Source organism: Lethenteron reissneri, chromosome 64, assembly GCF_015708825.2.
Source record: "Lethenteron reissneri isolate LAM-NWPU_2019-01 chromosome 64, ASM1570882v1, whole genome shotgun sequence".
Lineage (NCBI taxonomy): Eukaryota > Metazoa > Chordata > Hyperoartia > Petromyzontiformes > Petromyzontidae > Lethenteron > Lethenteron reissneri.
This window is the reverse complement of record NC_083842.1, coordinates 11,913,362-11,931,039: the sequence shown is the minus strand read 5'-3', so window position 1 is coordinate 11,931,039 and position 17,678 is coordinate 11,913,362. Positions and strand designations below refer to the sequence as shown.

General features: G+C 45.1%; 2 protein-coding genes across 7 annotated transcripts; both read left to right on the top strand.

Moving 5' to 3' along the window:
* The first annotated feature begins 151 nt into the window (after positions 1–151).
* Positions 152–8,440, top strand: LOC133359219 (zinc finger protein 771-like). 5 transcript variants are annotated; one of them, XM_061577671.1, is made up of 5 exons: positions 152–759; positions 4,306–4,802; positions 5,381–5,467; positions 5,824–5,849; positions 6,983–7,281. In XM_061577671.1, the coding sequence occupies exons 2-5, from the start codon at positions 4,307–4,309 to the stop codon at positions 7,103–7,105; spliced, it is 732 nt and encodes a 243-aa protein (XP_061433655.1). In that variant the 5' UTR covers positions 152–759; position 4,306; the 3' UTR covers positions 7,106–7,281. The 5 variants fall into 5 exon arrangements, with proteins under 5 accessions (XP_061433655.1, XP_061433654.1, XP_061433653.1 ...); XM_061577670.1 differs by lacking the exon at positions 5,824–5,849 and adding an exon at positions 3,014–3,140 and having other exon boundaries at positions 168–689; positions 6,983–8,440; XM_061577669.1 differs by lacking the exon at positions 5,824–5,849 and having other exon boundaries at positions 168–689; positions 3,014–4,802; positions 6,983–8,440.
* Positions 8,441–10,596: 2,156 nt separating this feature from the next.
* Positions 10,597–17,152, top strand: LOC133359224 (zinc finger protein 227-like). 2 transcript variants are annotated; one of them, XM_061577676.1, is made up of 4 exons: positions 10,597–10,844; positions 13,970–14,484; positions 15,050–15,136; positions 15,286–17,152. In XM_061577676.1, the coding sequence occupies exons 2-4, from the start codon at positions 13,971–13,973 to the stop codon at positions 16,095–16,097; spliced, it is 1,413 nt and encodes a 470-aa protein (XP_061433660.1). In that variant the 5' UTR covers positions 10,597–10,844; position 13,970; the 3' UTR covers positions 16,098–17,152. The 2 variants fall into 2 exon arrangements, with proteins under 2 accessions (XP_061433660.1, XP_061433659.1); XM_061577675.1 differs by having other exon boundaries at positions 10,597–11,161.
* Positions 17,153–17,678: the final 526 nt, after the last annotated feature.

Below are 17,678 nucleotides of genomic sequence, written 5' to 3'. Positions count from 1 at the left end.
GACACGTATGGCCAATTAAATCCAGTAACATTGTTGTGTTTCGACTTACGAACGGGGGCGGAGTGGTCCCAGGAACGAATTACGTTTCTTGTTTAGTTTGTTGTCCAACTGACACGTATGGCCAATTAAATCCAGTAACATTGCTGTGTTTCGACTTACGAACGGGGGCGGGGCGGGGGAGGGGTCCCGGGAACGAATTCCGTTTCCTAAGTCGGTGACTTGAGAGCAGAATGCATTCAAATGACCGCGGTCCCTAACCCGGCGAATTCACGGGTTGACGAAACTGGCCTGGTGCGTTACTAAGAGAGCGAGAGACGAGGCCAGTTTGACGGGATGGGCTTCAGTTAAAGCTTAAATGTTGTTATTTTTTTGGTTAACACCGTCTCATTTTCTGGACGGGTTGATTGAAGGCTTCGTTATTTTTATTTCTATCTAGTGGTGATTATCATTTGTTTTAATCAACCCCCCTAGACAGAGGCGTTATTCCCTTCGCGAGGTTTTTTTGGTCGAGAGAAGATTTTTCACCTCCCAAACACATCAAGATGTTATTTATATTTCTGTAAAGTAGCGATTTAAAAAAAAATATTCAACCACCCTAGACAGAGGCGTTATTCCCTTCGCGAGGTTTTTTTTGGTCGAGAGAGGATTTTTTTCACCTCCCAACATCAGCCGGAAAACGCCACAGCGCGGTGAGATTGTACCACGTTTCACTCTCAAGCGTCACGGGGTTGTAGACAGACGCGTGGTCGTGCAACAAAGGCGAGTTGAGGCTTTTCGTGGACTTCGCACTCTGTCTAGACCAGGGGTGGGGAAACTTTTTCTGCCAAGGGACATTTGGATATGTATAACATTATTCGCGGGGCCATGCAAAATTATCAACTTGAAAAATTAGCCTGTTATATTTGGTCAAACAATTAATTAACTCACCCCTAATGTGATGGCTGGAACTGCATCTCTTTGGTGAGGCGTGTGATGTTAGCTGGTATTGATGATGTTGCTGCTACTCACAACTGCTTTGCCAGGTTTGCTCCTGAGATTTATTGAATTTCGAGTCATGCCTGCGGTTGCCTTGGCAGGGCCACACCAAATGATTTTCCCACCCCTGGGTCTAGACGAAAAAAACACCTCCCACGTTAACACCCACGGTTTACTTAAAATAAAATAAAAATTATTGCTGTGCTTTTCCCACCTGATGATGATTGCTTGTGTTGCAATCGAAACGTCGTGATTTATTTTAGTATTTTATTTTGTACCTACGTGACTTTACCCAAAGAACCAGATCAACAACTCTGCCGTATGCTCAAACTCTGGTCGGTGAATAGTGACCACGAGGCATTTCATCCGGAAGTGGGTTGGCAAAAGGGGCATCGTCGTACGTGTTGGTTGCCACATGGGCGGGCGAGGTTGCCTTCCACTCCTGCATAGGTGCCCAAGAATTCGAGCCACGGACGTATAAGGGGCCGTCCATAAATGACGTCACGCACCTGGGGGGGGGGGGGGGTGGTCAGACATTTGTGACGAGGGGGGGGGGGGTTGAGATATGTGATGTCACATAAAAATGCGCAACTTTAAATATAGACAATATGTTTTCTCTTACACAATCAGAGTGCAGTGCCACATTAAATACGCACTACAATGACAATAGTTTAAAGCGATTTGAAGCATGTTTTATATTTGGGGGGGGGGGCGGGGGGCAGAGCTTTGTAACGTCATATTTGAGAGGGGGGGGGGGTCTGACTTTTTGTGACGCCGTGTGACGAAGGGGGGGGGGGGGTAAAAAATCGTCCAAAATCGCGTGACATCATTTATGGACGGCCCCTAAATGATGTTAATATTTTACGAACACTAAAGTGAGCCTGTTTTTGCTGTGGACGCGATTGTTGAACTTCTTTGCTGTCCTTCCGATTGGCACAGTTGGCTACGTACGGTGTGAATGAAGTTTCGACATACATTCAAGATATTCTGGGACACTGCATGTTCATGATTCCGCGCACAACGTACATCTGAATGGCCATTTGCTCAAAATGGATGTGAGTGACCATATGCCAAAGTATGTATGACCCATCACCTGTCTTACTTGGAGTGACATTGGACTGACATTCCTCTATTTACTTTACTAGGCAAGGCCCACTGAGCTATATAGCTCTTTTTAAGACGTGACCTGGCTACAAATGATGGCTCAACGAAGTGACTTGTCACGTGGAAATGTTTAGCATAAATACTCTAAACCAGCGGTTCTTAACCTGGGGTGCAAGATGCCCTTTAGGGGTGTGCGAGACATGGCCAGATTTTTTCGTAAGGTAAATCGTCGAAAACACAAATTAAGCATGGGCACGTAAGTACACTTACTTTGTTTCATCAAACCTATGTATTAAAAAAAATACGCTTGAGAACCCAAGGGGTGCATGCTGCAGTAAAGATTAAGAACCACTGCTCTAAACGCACGTTTATTTTAAATGTGGAGTGAAAAACTGGAGGACCAGGAGAAAAATCCATGTGACCACGGGGAGAGAGACATGCTAACTCCAAATATACAGGCGTCAGGGTCGAGATCGAACCCACGAAACCTCCTGAATACCAAGCAAGGTAGTTAACATCTCGCCACCGTGGCACCCTGGCACCTTGAGAAGACGACCGGGAAATTGCGCCCGTGGAACTGTCTGCTAGCTCGGATAGCTGGCTAAACATGGGGCAATGGCACCCATACACTTAAGTCTGGTGGGCCTCCCGCTATGCTCTGTATCAGAGTATATTTTGCACCCGAATGGACTTCCATCAGCCAACATCCAATTAATTGGTAGACAGCTGATTGTCACCATAATAACCATCTCCGGTGCAATGAGGACAACCCCACTACTTTGGCTTCTAGTTTTGTTGGAATATCTCCACACCAGCTGTTAAGCTGCGGTGACCTAGATGCTACTAGACAACGTGTATGCGGCACCGGAGCTACCCCTCCATGTTGATATCTTTATCTGAAAGTCCCAATGCTCCGCTGTGGGTGTTGACACAGCCTCCTAGGCCTGAGGATGCGGGACATCTGCACTGACTGGGGTGAGGAATGGAGGAGACACGTGGATATACCTCGCAAGGACCGCATCGATGTGTCCGCCATAGACCGCTGCTGCTGTAACCTAGGGGTGTGTTACAGCTTCCAAACACCTACTCAACAGCCTGCTTCGTGAACGTGGGGAGCAGGAGACTATGCCGCACTGTGTCCGCTGTGCAATGTGACCGGGCATGTAGAGAAAACAGGCTGCCCTGCAGAAGCTGTCGCATCACTACCATTTTTACGTGGGCGGATATCCTCTCAGAGGACATTTCTTTGTGTTTAATAGCTCATCAGCTTCCTCTTGTCTAAATAAACATTTTGATTCTGCATAATGGCATTCGCTCAGTAAATACGCCCAAGGGTACTGGTTCACCTTCTCACGTGGTCTGCTGGATGTGACCTTGGATTCCATTTTTTTTATGTCTTAATTTATTTACATATTCTGAACATCCAGTGAACATCAGCCGTCGACCCCTGCTTGCATGGTAATGGTGACTCGGGTTGAACTGTGTTGATGTTTGCAGTGTTAAATTGTAAAAAAAAAAGTTCATGGTTACTCGCATTTATACAAATATATAATGTGCATGTACATACCAAGAACAGACTGCCAAACTATCAGCAGAAACTTTCCTAACAACCAACACAGACTCATCATAAAATTTGGCATTGTCTTCCCGTTCATCAACTCAGCACCTGAACACTGATGCAATATGCAGAAAGCGGATTAGCTGAACTATGCCTAACAGCTCGATGATTGCATCCAGTCCATAAACCCAATCCCAGAAAACTCTGAACACTTTGTCTCCACATTATTTTTGGCCACTGTGAAGAACATCTTGCGCATCCACTTCCTGGTTCAACAGCCAATCTTATACCTGCAGTTGAAGAACAGCACCCTTTACCACGAGAGGGGTGAGATGAAACAGCACAAAGAATCGGCTACCATCTGTCACCAAGAACACATCCCACCAAGTCTTTAATGCCATGCTGGGGCCCACAGTCATCACCAGGAATATTGGTGTTATGATGACCTAGACAAAGCAGTGGCCCTTATGAAGTCACTGACCTATGCCCAGAGGCAACAGTGGTGCGAGACAGAGCAGAATCTGGATATTACACATTCAGGCCCTCAAGTTTGCAACCTTTTCCACCAACTCTGCTTTGGCAAAGCATGAATTCACAGGCCATACAAAGTCATTAAACATGTACAACTCCCACCCAAAGTAAACATTCTCTCTTCAAATCTCAATCAGGATGGCGTGCGCGGTGGCTGCTCCAGTGCTGGAGCTGAGCGGGGACTTCCCGGCGTGGCTGGAGGCACAAGGCGTGAACCCGGAGGTGGCCAGGGCCATGGATTCGGAGCTGGGCATCCGGGACTACGGGGTCCTGCGCGCCTGCGTCAGGGACGGCCTCGTGCGGGCCGAGCTGCTGTCCACGGCGCGCGACCGCCTGCCCTTCGGCTTCTACGCCGTGCTGCGGCAGGTGGTGAAGGCCCTGCAGAGCGCCGAACCCCACGACGCTGGGACGCCGCTCTGGGACGCTGCTGCTGCCTCTCCTGGCAACGTGACGCTGGGAGGCCTGGTGGACGTGCTGCTCGCGCTGTTCAGCGGCTTGAGCCGGGAGCTGCTGATGTCCGTGCAGAGGTTGGATGACATGGACAATCATAAATATGTAGTGGCTTCTGCTTCATCAACAGGTTCAGTGAATTCTGTTGGCATGGAAGAGGAAATGCATCCATGTGAAGACAATGGTAATAAATAACTCACTTTTTTATGCAGTTATGTTTTTTCGGGTACCAGGATAAATCTGTTTTCTAAACGTTTTTCACAGTAGTTAACCCCCCAGGTAGGTTACCTGAGTTCAATTCCTGGCCATGATGATGAGGAGGTGTTGAGCTTATCCTGGCCGGGATTTCAGTTTGTAACTTTTGTAGACATAACCTGAACCTGGGTGTTCTTCTTAAATCGGTGTCACCAGCTGCTTTACATTAAACCATGTGATACAGCAGGGAATGCTACAGTTTAACTGTCACAGTTGATGAAATGATTGAATGATGTTTAAAGTTAGAGCTTCTTTTTGTCTTTCGCTTGTTGTCCTTAAAACCTCCGATTAGCACAGTTGGCTACATATGGTGCAAAAGAAGTTCAACATAATACTAAGGTGTAATATTACTTGGTCTTCTAATTAATATTATTGTTAGTAATGCAGGTATTCAGGTCAAAAAAGGTCATTGTCATTCATTGTTCTCAGATATAGGGAGGAAGAAAAAAATAATTGCTGCAATGACTGCTCAATGTTGATCCAGTGATTTGTTTTTGATATGTCCAGCAAAAGGAGAAAAGAAGTCGACCACAGTCACAAATGACTCCAAACCAAACTCGATGGGGAAACTTATTAAAAGCGAGCCCCGTGAAGGTAAATTTATTTTCTTCATTCAACAAGTTACACCAACCACATTCTGTGTTTGCCATGGATTTAGTTTTCTTGAGTCCAGTTTAAATTCTGTGTGCGTGCTTGTACCTGGATGTTATGCAATCACAGCTATGTTTTCCAGTTACCAATGCTAACATTGAGTTGTGTGCTGCTAACTCAAGAATGGGAGCAAGGCTCAGTTGAACACACTTCATGTTAGCCTCCTGCTATTTGTAAATGAATGTGTACGTACAACATATACAGATAGTCCCCGAGTTTCGATGGTCCAACTTGCAATATTTTGATCTTACGATGGCGATACGACAAAATTGTAAAATATTTTAAATTTCGCGCGGCAGGCAAACGCAGCAGCGTACGAATCTTGGTAAGTACAGTCCAATGTGATATGTTACGATACGTTCAATGCATGTATGATACGTAGCTCTAGCGATTTCATTTTAGGGTTACCACGATACGATACGTTCAATGTATGTTAAAAGTTTTTATAGCAGATAGGATTGTTTCCTGAAAAAATTTCTATTAAATTGCAGTTCATATAGGTAGGCTAAGAATTTACCTTGTTTTTTTTACTTTACATTTTACTGTGCAATACAGTATTGTAATTAATAAATCCATACAGTATATAGTTTATACGGTACTGTAAATTGCTGTTTTGCTAGATTATCACCATTCTTTAGGACTCCTGGGTAGGCTAGGCCATCTTCGACTTACGATATTTTTGACTTACGTTGGGGTCGTCATAACGCATCTCCATCGTAAGTAGAGGACTACCTGTAATACATTGTTAAATGGTGACTAAGAGTAGCGAACTTCATGCATTAGAACCAATTCTGCACCTACTGAGGTTTTCCCCTTGTGTTATGTGATAAGGCATCACGTGATGGGACTAAGTATCCATTCAGATATCTCGCAGAGCAGCGCAACCATTCCTGTTTGCGAACAGCTGACAGAAGCAGATCTCCCAGAGCTACCTCCGAGATGCCTTAACGTGATGGTCGAAACATAAATGGGTTACACTTTCACAACCACCCTTTTAAACAGTGTAATATTTGACGCATGACAAACTGACTTTTTCTTTATTTTCAGAGCTGTAATTTAGCCAAAGTAATTTCAGAACCAGAATTAATGTCATTTTTTTGTGCAGTCATTAGTGACTGCGCTGACACCAGCAGCTTCAATATACTTGAGAGCCTGGTTTAATCACGGGCAGCTGCCTGCAATCGAACCCAGGATCGCGGTGCAGTTCAGTAGTCTGATTTTTGAGTCACCCGGCAACCTCTCAAAGGACTTGTGTTCTCTTTTAATGGATTCATTTTATAATGCTAATGTTGCAATAACATACAGTTGAATACAAGTTGTTCACATATATCTTACATGTGAATAAAATGAGTACGCATTCCACAATTGCTAATTGTAAAAAATAAACCCTTGTATATATAAAGTTTAGTTGCAGTGCTTCTTAACACGTGGTAATGAACTGCTTTATTTTCTCTGAAGGTGATCATCTCTTGGGCTTCCACCCACATATCGTCCAAAATAATACCACACTTCCTGAATCAGGAGCAAACCTCGCATGTGCAGCTAGTGATGAACCGCACGTCTTACCACGAGCGCTGTTGAAAGAAGCACAGCAAGAAGAATCGGCTGCCACCTCTGTCACCAAGAACACATCTCCCCAGCAACTGGAGATCCGAAAAATAAGGAACGTCATGACAAACCAGAAGCAACCGCCCACTGTGAGTGAAACTGAGTCCCACGAGTTTGAACTTAAAGCCGATCCTGTACGAAACCCTCAGGCTGAAAGTTCTGGAGTGAAGCCGTATTGGTGCGAGGTGTGCAAGAGTAACTTTTCGTCACCTAGCGAATTGGAGGGCCACCTGTGCAGGCACACAGGCAAGAAGGTGCACCGTTGCGAGGTGTGCGGGCGCGTCTTCTTGCAGGCCACTGGTCTAACGATCCACCTGCGCACGCACACGGGCAAGGCGCCGTACACCTGTGAGGTGTGTGGTGATGGCTTTTGGCAGTCTAGCGACTTGAAGATCCACTTGTGCAAACACACGGGTGAGAAGCCATACCAGTGCGAGGTGTGCGGGCGCGGCTTTTACCGGGTGTTTGAGCGGAAGGTCCACATGCGCACACACACGGGGGAGAAGCCGCATATTTGCCAGGTTTGTGGACATAGATTTTTACGTTCCAGCGAGTTGAGAATCCACACACGCATTCATACCGGCGAGAAGCCTTACGTCTGCAAAGTGTGCGGGCACGAATTCTCGATCTCCAATGACCTGAAGAAGCACCTGCGGACCCACACGGGCGAGAAGCCGTACTCTTGCTCGGTGTGCGGGCAGTGCTTCGCTCAGCGCTCACATGTGAAGAGTCACGAGCGATCAAAGCATTGCTTAGGGGAATCTCAAAAAGATGATTGAGAGGTGTCCCACCCACGTGGATTATCTCAAGTGTATGACATTTATCCAAGACCAATTTAAGGTAATAAAAAAATAAATAAAGGCTTGCATAGGCTTCCATAATAAAAACACAACTGATTAAATACAAATGTAAAGATAAGATTTTCCGTTGTGATTTTTTGTCGCCTCTTGGTTTTTGGTGTTCAAATTTGATTTTTTAAATGTATATGGTGATATCTTGATTTGAAGCTTTCGTGACTGCAGGAATCCATACTCTTTGGTTCTTTTGGTAAAGTCACGTAGGTATAAAATACAATATGGTGATGTCCATTGGTGAAGTTAAGAATGAGACTTGATTCTGATGGACAAACCACAGGTTACCAAAGAAATGATTTTTCCTTGACAAATCGACAATTGAAAGTGTGGTGGTGAAGTTAATGTGAAAAAAGCAAACAGAAGAAATTGTCTGAAACCACAAAATACATGTCAGGGGAGAGGAGAAATATAAAAAGGGACGAAAAATCCAAGCTGAAAATGTAATCTCAGACCTCTAAGAAATCAGAGAACTCAACAATTATTGAACACCGCATGAAAGCAGACAATGGGAGGGTGATAAAAACAAAACAATGGAGACATTTTATGTAGATCTCCACAGCAAAACAAACTCATAACCTGGATGAGGAGGAAAAGAGCTGTCAGTTAAAGTAACATCTGCCCTTTGCAGAATCAAGAAAAAGGAGGGAGGGCGGAGATTGGGGGGAAGACACCCGGACTGGATGGTATATCTGTAAACGTCATCAAGCATCGAGCCCAAATTGTTGGAACAAAACTATCGGATTGTTCGCTTATTGTTTATACTGAAATGAAATACTGCAATAATGGAATGATGGCTCAATCACGCTTACGAAAACAGGTGATGACATTGACTTGAATAACCACAGACCAATTATCCTCATATATATGTACATAAGTTCGCAATAATCATGAGAACAGAATAATGAAATATTTAGAAACCAACTAACCATGGGACAACCAGGATTCTGGAAATATTTCGATAACATCGATGTGATACAAATGAATGGACCACTTAATTATTTCGGACAGTGCTGGCATGACAGGTTTAGTGGGGTTCAGGTAAGGGGAGAGAGATGGGGACAACCTCAACCTCCATCAATTTGGGATGAGGCTGCATTGGTGGGAGAATGAAATTGCCATCTGCTTGGGGAAACGTGGCTGGCTAAATTGGGGAGATATAAAAGGAGATAATGTGAGGTGCGTGGTTCAGAGTAGAATAGGCTCAGCTGCGACGCGTGTGTGGCAGTAACGAAAACGCGTGGCCAAAATCGCCACACGATAGGGTCATGCCGTAAAGGATCCTGAATAAAGTTTTGGCTGTTTAAGAGCTGCTGGAGTTGTCTGTCCATCCTTTTGGTTTGGGGTGACACTCCCATATACCCTTAATCATATTTTTGGAAAAGACCATTGCATTTAACTTATTGTCCCCCGTGTTTGTGGACGATGAATGAGACACGGACGTCACGGTGGCGAGATGCTAACTACATCCTCTGGTATACAGGGGATCCTGACCCTGACGCCTATATATTTGGAGTTTGCATGTCTCTTCCAGTGGTCGCATGGAGTTTTCTCCGGGTCCTCCGGCTATTCTCAACATTTAGAATCAACATCCGTTTTCAGTATTTGGCTACTATACATTTCCACGTGAAAAGCCACTTCGTTGAGATGTCATTTGTAGTTGTGCATCATACGCCCAAGGTGTTTTCAACAAACTTCCAGATTACTTCAGCACAAGCAAGACAGTTGAGTTTATAGTTTAGTGTGTTCACCTATACAATGCCAAAACCACCTAGGAGATCGAAGTGCACCTGAATAGCCAATTTGCCTAAACATGACCCAGCAGCTATCTTCCTTAGAGTAACATTGGACAGAAGTCTGACATTTCATCGGCACCTTGAGAAGACAACCAGAAAGTTTCGTTCATGGAACTCTCTGCTGGATTTGCTGGCTGGCTCAATGTGGGGTACTGGCACCCAAAGACTACATATGGCAGGCTTCTCCCTGTTTTTCAGTTTCATTTATTTGGTATAGCCCTGTGAGCCATTCGGCTCTTGAATCGGGTGCAACCGCAACAAACAAAACATGAACAAGAAAACATCTTAAAGTGACTATGTGATTAGTTATCGCAGAATATTGTGTACCCATATTGACTCGGCTAAAATGCAATTAGTTGACACTTAGCTGATAGGATTTTGTGCATCCAGGCCCGCACATTTTGCAGACTTACAGCTTCTCGCCGGTGTGAATGCGAATGTGGATGCTGAGCTCGCTGGACCGAAAAAAACCTATTCCCCTCTGTTTTACATATGGTCCAGATGTCTTGTGACCCCCCCCCCCGAAATTAATTTACCCCAAACATGTATTCCTTTTCTGTTTTTAAATAAACTCCTTTTAAAAAGTTACGTTTCAGATATAAAAATGGGGGGGTGGGGTCACAAGACATCTGGACCACCCCGTTTATCCCCCTCCTCTTCCATTTTTAAAGACCACAGCATGCATGTGATGGTCTTGACGCGTTGCTTGCGTGGTCCACGTGTGTACGAGCGAGTTGCAAATGACCGCGATCCCTAAACCATTGAATTTGCCGTCGAGGAAACTGGAAGCGAGCAAACGGGAGGCCACGTGAGCGCGCACCCAGCGGTGATGCCAGATCGGAGATTTTCACCCCCTTTTTGTGTAATTTTAAAGATTAAATTTATTTCGTTGGGAGGGGGTTGGACTATTTAACGCGGAATATTTAGGAGTTTCCCCGGAACGTCGACAATTTTCTCGGAGAAAATTCAGAGTTGTGACGTCGGCTTGCTGGTCCAGGTCTCTCACCAAAGCCACTTGGGGTTTGTTTAGTTTTGCTGAGCGGAGCCGATTGAAGAAGCCAACTGGTGTGTGTGTGTATCTTTATACATTTACGTGTATATAAACATCTGTTTAGAAAGCCTTTGAGGAGTTGATGCTTGCGAGGTTGCGACATCGTTTATGGGTCGCTAAAGCAAAGTCTACGCGGTAATGATGTACTCCGTTATACTGTAGAGATTTTACCTCCAGATCTGGCAACGTTGCGCCACGAACTACCAGAATTTCTCCTTTGATGTTAACGAAGCCTCCAAATTTCAGTCGTCTCGGCCTCCTGCTCCTCCTCATTGTTCTCAATATTCTCATCTTTCATCCTTGAGGTCGGTGAAGCGAGTACTCATTTGTGGTAAGTCGATGCTTGTGGTGATGTATGACTGCTCCCCCAAATCAATAATCTTGCCAACGCGAACGTCCAGAGAAGAATGAACGCTTCATTCGGGACCCAAACATCACCGCACCCCTCCTGGCTTTGACATTCAGCCTCGCACAATCTGATGGCTTAAACCATGGGGTGGGAAACCTTTTTGTCTGCCGAGAGCCATTTGGATATTTATAACATCATTCGCGGGGCCATAAAAAATTATCAACTTAAAAAAACTGCCCGTTATATTTGGTCAAACATTTAATTAACTCACCCCTAATGTGATGGCTGGAACTGCTTCTCTTTGGGCGAGGCGTGGTGATGTTAGCTGGCTATTGATGATGTTGTTGCTACTCGCAACTGCTTTGCCAGATTTGCTCCTAGATTTATTGAATTTCGAGTTGCCTTGGCAGGGCCACACCAAATGATTTCGTGGGCCCTCAACAAATGATTTTGTGGGCCTCACCAAATTATTTTGTGGGCCCTCGCCAAATGATTTTGTGGGCCCTCATTACACCCCTGGCTGTAAACCATCAACCGCATCGGAACCTCGTCAACAATTCGATGCGCGCATCTCCTTGAATGGACAACTCAAAAAACCGAGCCACGCAGTCGTGGTTGCGTTTGTGGTCGATGCAAACCCAAAAAACTATGGGCCCTATCAATCTAGATTGGAAGTTTTCGTGACTGCAGGGATACATACTCTTTGGTTCTTTCGGTAAAGTCACGTAGGTAGAAAATAAATTAAACCACGACGTTTCGGGCGCAACACAACCGTCCGTCATCAGGTGGGACAATCACAACAAGAAACAATTGCTGAAGTGGAAAACAAATGTGGTTTCAGACAATTTCTTCTGTTTGCTTTTTTCACGTTAAATTCACCACCACACTTTCAATTGTCGATTTGTCATGGAAAATCATTTATTTGGTAACCTGTGGTTTGTCCATCAGAGTCAAGTCTCATTCCTAACTTCACCAATGGACATCACCATATTTTATTTAAAACCTACGTGACTTTACCGAAAGAACCAAAGAGTATGGGCCCTATCGTGAAAACCACTTTGATTTTTTTTCATTAGAGGAGGAATGGCAAAACTGTCACGAACTCGTCTCCCCGGAGCCAGCAGACCTCGACGTTGACATGTCTTGTTTAGCTCTTGACGTTATTTCTACACGCAAAGTTCGTTTAGAGTAAATCATCCGCCGTTAGCCATTATCGATCCACTACTAGATTGCAGAGGTGTCTCAATTCCCCTTGATTGGACCAGGGGGGTGAAATTAACGCGCTTCGAGGCGCACGAAACATGCCAAGGGTCACCACTTGACGGATGCATGCAGTCATTTTAAGTCCACCGAATGCATTCATGTACACCTCTTATCAGTGCATACCTTATTATAGACCAATTCAGACCTTATTTGTCAGTCACCCCGTGCCCTTATAAATCTCAAAGTTAATCTTACAGTCCCATCACATGGGAGAAACAAACAAATCAATAGTAATTCAGATTTTTTTTTTGCCCGTATTGAAACTATCTTGATTTGAAGCTTTCGTGGTTCTTTCGGTAAAGTCACGTAGGTAGCAATAAAACCAAATTCATTTATTTTAGTTTTCTTTCTACCTACGTGACTTTACCGAAAGAACCAAAGAGTACGTATTGAAACGGTTGTACGGTGTATGGACCTGCACTCGCATTCCTTGTACAAGAATATGGGTAAACCGTATGGGTTGACAGGTATGTGAATATGAGAAAAAAAACAATGTACAGTAATAATCTAGGCGAAATATAACGGTGATTTGATTTACAAAAATGAGGCTAAAGAACATGAATTGCACCCTATAATTCTAAATGTATAACATTACGAGATCGTTTATGGAAAGGAGCATGGCCTAATTTAGGCAAAAACAATAATGTGAACAAATTGGCTTAAGAGCAGACAAAAAACACTTATAAAGAGGTTTAGCTGTTCAAATGTGTTGGGGCAATCCTAACCATCAATGTTTCTTCATACTCTGCTTTGGTTGGGGTTGAATATGCAGTAGATGCAGTTGAGAGGATGAGTGATTGTAGAATCTACGGACGTCAGTTCAAGGTAAAGGCCAGACCAAACTTATTCTTCATTAACACTAGGTACGATTCAGTGAACGGTTGGTACGTCTTCTCTGATGGGAGGATCTTGATCTCAGATATACGCAAAAGAGTTGTGGAATATACTCCAACGAAACAATGTTTTATTTCACCAGGTAAAGCCCACTGAACTATGGTAGCTCTTTTCAGAAGTGACCTGGCCACAAATATGGCTCAACGAAGTGGCTTATCACGTGTAAATTTATACCGGCCAAATAATATAGTTATTTGCATACACATTGAAAGACAAATGTGATCCAATGCTTTTCTCTCCATTCTTTAGATACCGATTTTATGTATGACCAAATAACTCAAAATGCTCCCAATCTCATCAGATTTAAGAAATTAAGCAGTATTGAAGTGTGGCTAGTTGCTTGGATGTGTAAAAACCATGCCCAAGCAGGTTGTCATCAGCTTTAGGGGTACACCTGGGCAGAAGGGTGCAGTACAGAAAAAGTCCCAGCCATCAACAATAATTCCCATGACCAACATGATGTTGGAAGGTCCTCATTTATTGGATTAACACCATGATGGGAGTCTCCTTGTTGTCAACGTGGATTTTGGAGAAGATTCTGCACTTTAATTTCAAAAAGAATGCACTTCATATTTTTAAATTCAAATTTATAAGTTAAAATATAAAATGTATTAATCTCCAACATCCCATCAGAATGGCGTGCACGGTGGCTGCCCCATTGCTGGGGCAAAGTGGGAACTTCTCGGCGTGGCTGGAGGCACAGGGTGTGAATGCAGAGGTGGCCCAGGCCATGAACTCGGAGCTGGGCATCCGGGACTACGGGGTCCTACGCGCCTGCGTCGGGGACGGCCTCGTGCGGGCCGAGCTGCTGGCCGCGGCGCGCGACCGCCTGCCCTTTGGCTTCTACGCCGTGCTGCGACAGGTGGTGAAGGCCCTGCGGGGCGCTGAGCCGCACGACCCTGGGACGCCGTGCTGGAACGATGCCGCTCCCGCCGCCGCCTCCACATCCTCTCCTGGAGACGTGATGCTGGGAGGCCTGATGGACGTGCTGCTCGCGCTGTTTAGCAGCTTGAGCCGGGAACTGCTGCTGTCTGTGCAGAGGATTGGGGAATTGGATGGAGTTAAACATCCCACAGCTTCAACGGAAATATCCTATAGTCTTGAAGACGAGACCATTGAAACGAATCATAATCCGAGTGTGGAAAATGGTATGAAATGCATCGGCCTATTAATCAACATTGTATTATTTGAATAAGGTTGACTGAGCAATGAAGAGTATAAGATGTTAGGTAAATTCTAACAAGTATTTCAAGTTGCACTCTTTGCTATCATAAGCTTTTGGTCCAATCAAATGAGTTCTACCAGTTTCTTGCCATTAAACAACATGGTATAATATACACAACACACTTGCCTCATAACAAGCCACATGATTCTCTAGTCAGCACGACATTACTAAACGAGTCGTTTTACATTAAATATGCTCGTTTTGATCTAACAAATATTTGACGTGGTATCTGAATTTACAATTAAAAGAACAGACTTAGCAAGGCCATACTTGCGGATGATATTTGGCCATGCCAGTCGGTATGAATTGATGATAACCGTGACTGGGAATCAAAATCGGGTTTCCATAGTTCATAACTAATCACTGCTACCACTCGACTGAATGTACTGTTAGTTGATCCTTTCGGTATTAAGAGGAAGGGGTAATCTGTCACAAGCAATGATGCAATAACTGCAATATTGATTAATTTGTTTTACATTTGTATATAGACAATGGAGAAGATGGGTCAACTCTGTACCCAAGTGACCTTACACCCGGCTTGGCTGTGAATCACATCAAAACGGAATTCTTTGCAGGTAAACTCTTTTCTCAATTCAACAAACACTTGCTTACTCACTGTCGAGTTCTCCAGGTGCAGTTTCCAATTACCACTTTTACGCTGCCTCCAAACATTCCTACGTTTGTGCTTGTTGCGTTTCATTTAGTTGCATTTTATGTCTCCTAGATTCTGAAGGTGAACATAACTTGGGTGACCACCCTGACCTCTCTGGTCCAGACCTCTGTCAGCAACCACAGCATGCAATGGGTGAAATGCATGGTGATGAAACAGCTGGCACCTCTGGCTCCATGAAGACTGAGCAGCAACACTCACATTTTCAGAACGATACGGACAAGGTCACGGAAAACTACAGCCAAAATAATATTTCCATCAACGAGGGAGAGCCGTGTGATTTTAAGCTTGACAATCAGAATGCCCTAACTCCTCGACCAGGATGTACTGGAGAGAAACTGCCGCTCAGTTGCGAGGTGTGTGGGCGTGTGTTCTCCAGGTCCAGCAATTTGAAGGGCCACCTGCTCACACACACGGGTGAGAAACCACACCGCTGTGATGTGTGTGGGCGCAGGTTTTTGCGTGCCAGTGTCCTAAAGACCCACCAATACGTGCATACGGGCGAGAAGCCGTTCCGCTGCGAGGTGTGCGGGCATGGCTTCCTGCGCGCCACCGAACTGAAGGTGCACCATCGCAAGCACACGGGCGAGAAGCCATACAGCTGCCAGGTGTGCGGGCAAGGCTTCATGCTGCCCAGTGTCCTGAAGATACACCTGCGCACGCACACGGGCGAGAAGCCGTGTATATGCCAAGTGTGCGGACATCGCTGCCTGCAGCCCTGCGACCTGAAGAGGCACATGCAGATGCACACGGGCGAGAAGCCGTACTCTTGCAGGGTGTGCGGGCAGTGCTTCGCTCGAAGCAATTACATGAAGAACCACGAGCGAACACGACATGGCCTGGAGAGATCACAAAAAGATGTTTGACATTGTCCCACGTACATGTCTCGTGGATGATGACCTAGCGATAGTGAGCGGAGCGGCTCTCAATCAGAAGGTTGCGAGTTCAAATCCTCGGTTGGGGGTTGACTTGGCCCATCCTGTTTCAGGGCACGTTAAAATGAGTACCGTTCAAATGTGTAGCACTGCATACAGCCCAGTGTATGGAGTGGCCAATGGGGGTAGCCTGCATTTTAGCCGCACTCTCCATCCTTTGGGGTAACTTAGCGGTCTTTGACCACCATACTTGCACTCAGCTCTTGTGCTTCCAAGTTAGCTGCTTGTGTGCGGCATTGAGTACACCCCGGTACATTTCTCGGCTAAGGGGCTGTCCATAAATGACGTCACGCACCTGGGGGGGGGGAGGGGTCAGATATTTGTGACGATGTGTAACGAAGGGGGGGGTTTGAGAAATGTGACGTCACATAAAAATGCGCGACTTTAAATAAATATAGAATTGTTATAACAACACTAATTTTGATTAATTATTTGACTATTTGACTATTTGATTATTTAAATTTACTAATTTACTAAGGTCACCTTTTATTTATTCCATGAAGGAGCATTTTGCTTCTCCATGGGAGAAGGGAGAAGCATACATTTAGAATTTGTTTAATGATTGTTATTAAACATTTTGATTCTAATGATTCTACCAGGGCTTTTAATTCTGTGGAATGAATATATGATTGTTATAATTGTACTCTCCATTTTGCTTCGTTATACTACAAAGTTTCAAGTTGATTTTTTATAGTTATAATTACTTTTAATATTTTATAATTATAAGATAATTTCAATATAATATTCTAAACATCTGCACTTTTAGTTAGACGTTGAATATTTTCAAGTGAATTTTATGCTAAAGTCAAGCTTTCCAACACCTTATTAATACGTGTTTTCTCCTACATCAGATTGCAGCGCCACATTACATATGCACTACAATGACAATAGTTTAAATCGATTTGAAGCATGTTCTATTTTCAAAATGAAAATATAGTTGGGGGGGGGGGGCAGAGCTTTGTGACGTCATATTTGAGGGGGTCTGACTTTTTGTGACGCCGTGTGACGAGTGGGAGGGGGGTCAAAATTTGTCCAGAATTTAACGTTTACAAAATAAATCGTGGGATTTTTTTGCCATTCCCACTGTTTCGTGTGTGTTACAAATGCCGGGTGATCAAATGGTGGTGGGGTGGTGGTGGGTAGGGGTGCGAGTGGTGGTGGGGGGGTGGATGCGTGTGGTGGTGGGTGCGTGTGGGGGGGGGTGGTGGTGGGTGGGGGTGCGTGTTGTGGTGGGGGGGTGGGTGGGGGTGCGTGTGGTGGGGGGGGGTGATGGGGGGTGCGATATGGTGGTGGGGGGGGTGTGGGGGGATGGTGGGTGGAGGTGCATGTGGTGGTGGGGGTGGATGGGGGTGCGTGTTGTGGTGAGGAAGTAGGTGGAGGTGCGTGTGGTGGTGGGTGTGGATGTGGTGTGTGGGGGTGCGTGGGGTGGTGGTGGGGGGGGTGGTGGGTGGTGATGGGGGGGGTGGTGGTGGGAGGGGTGGTGGTGGGTGGGGGTGCGTGTGGTGGGGGGGT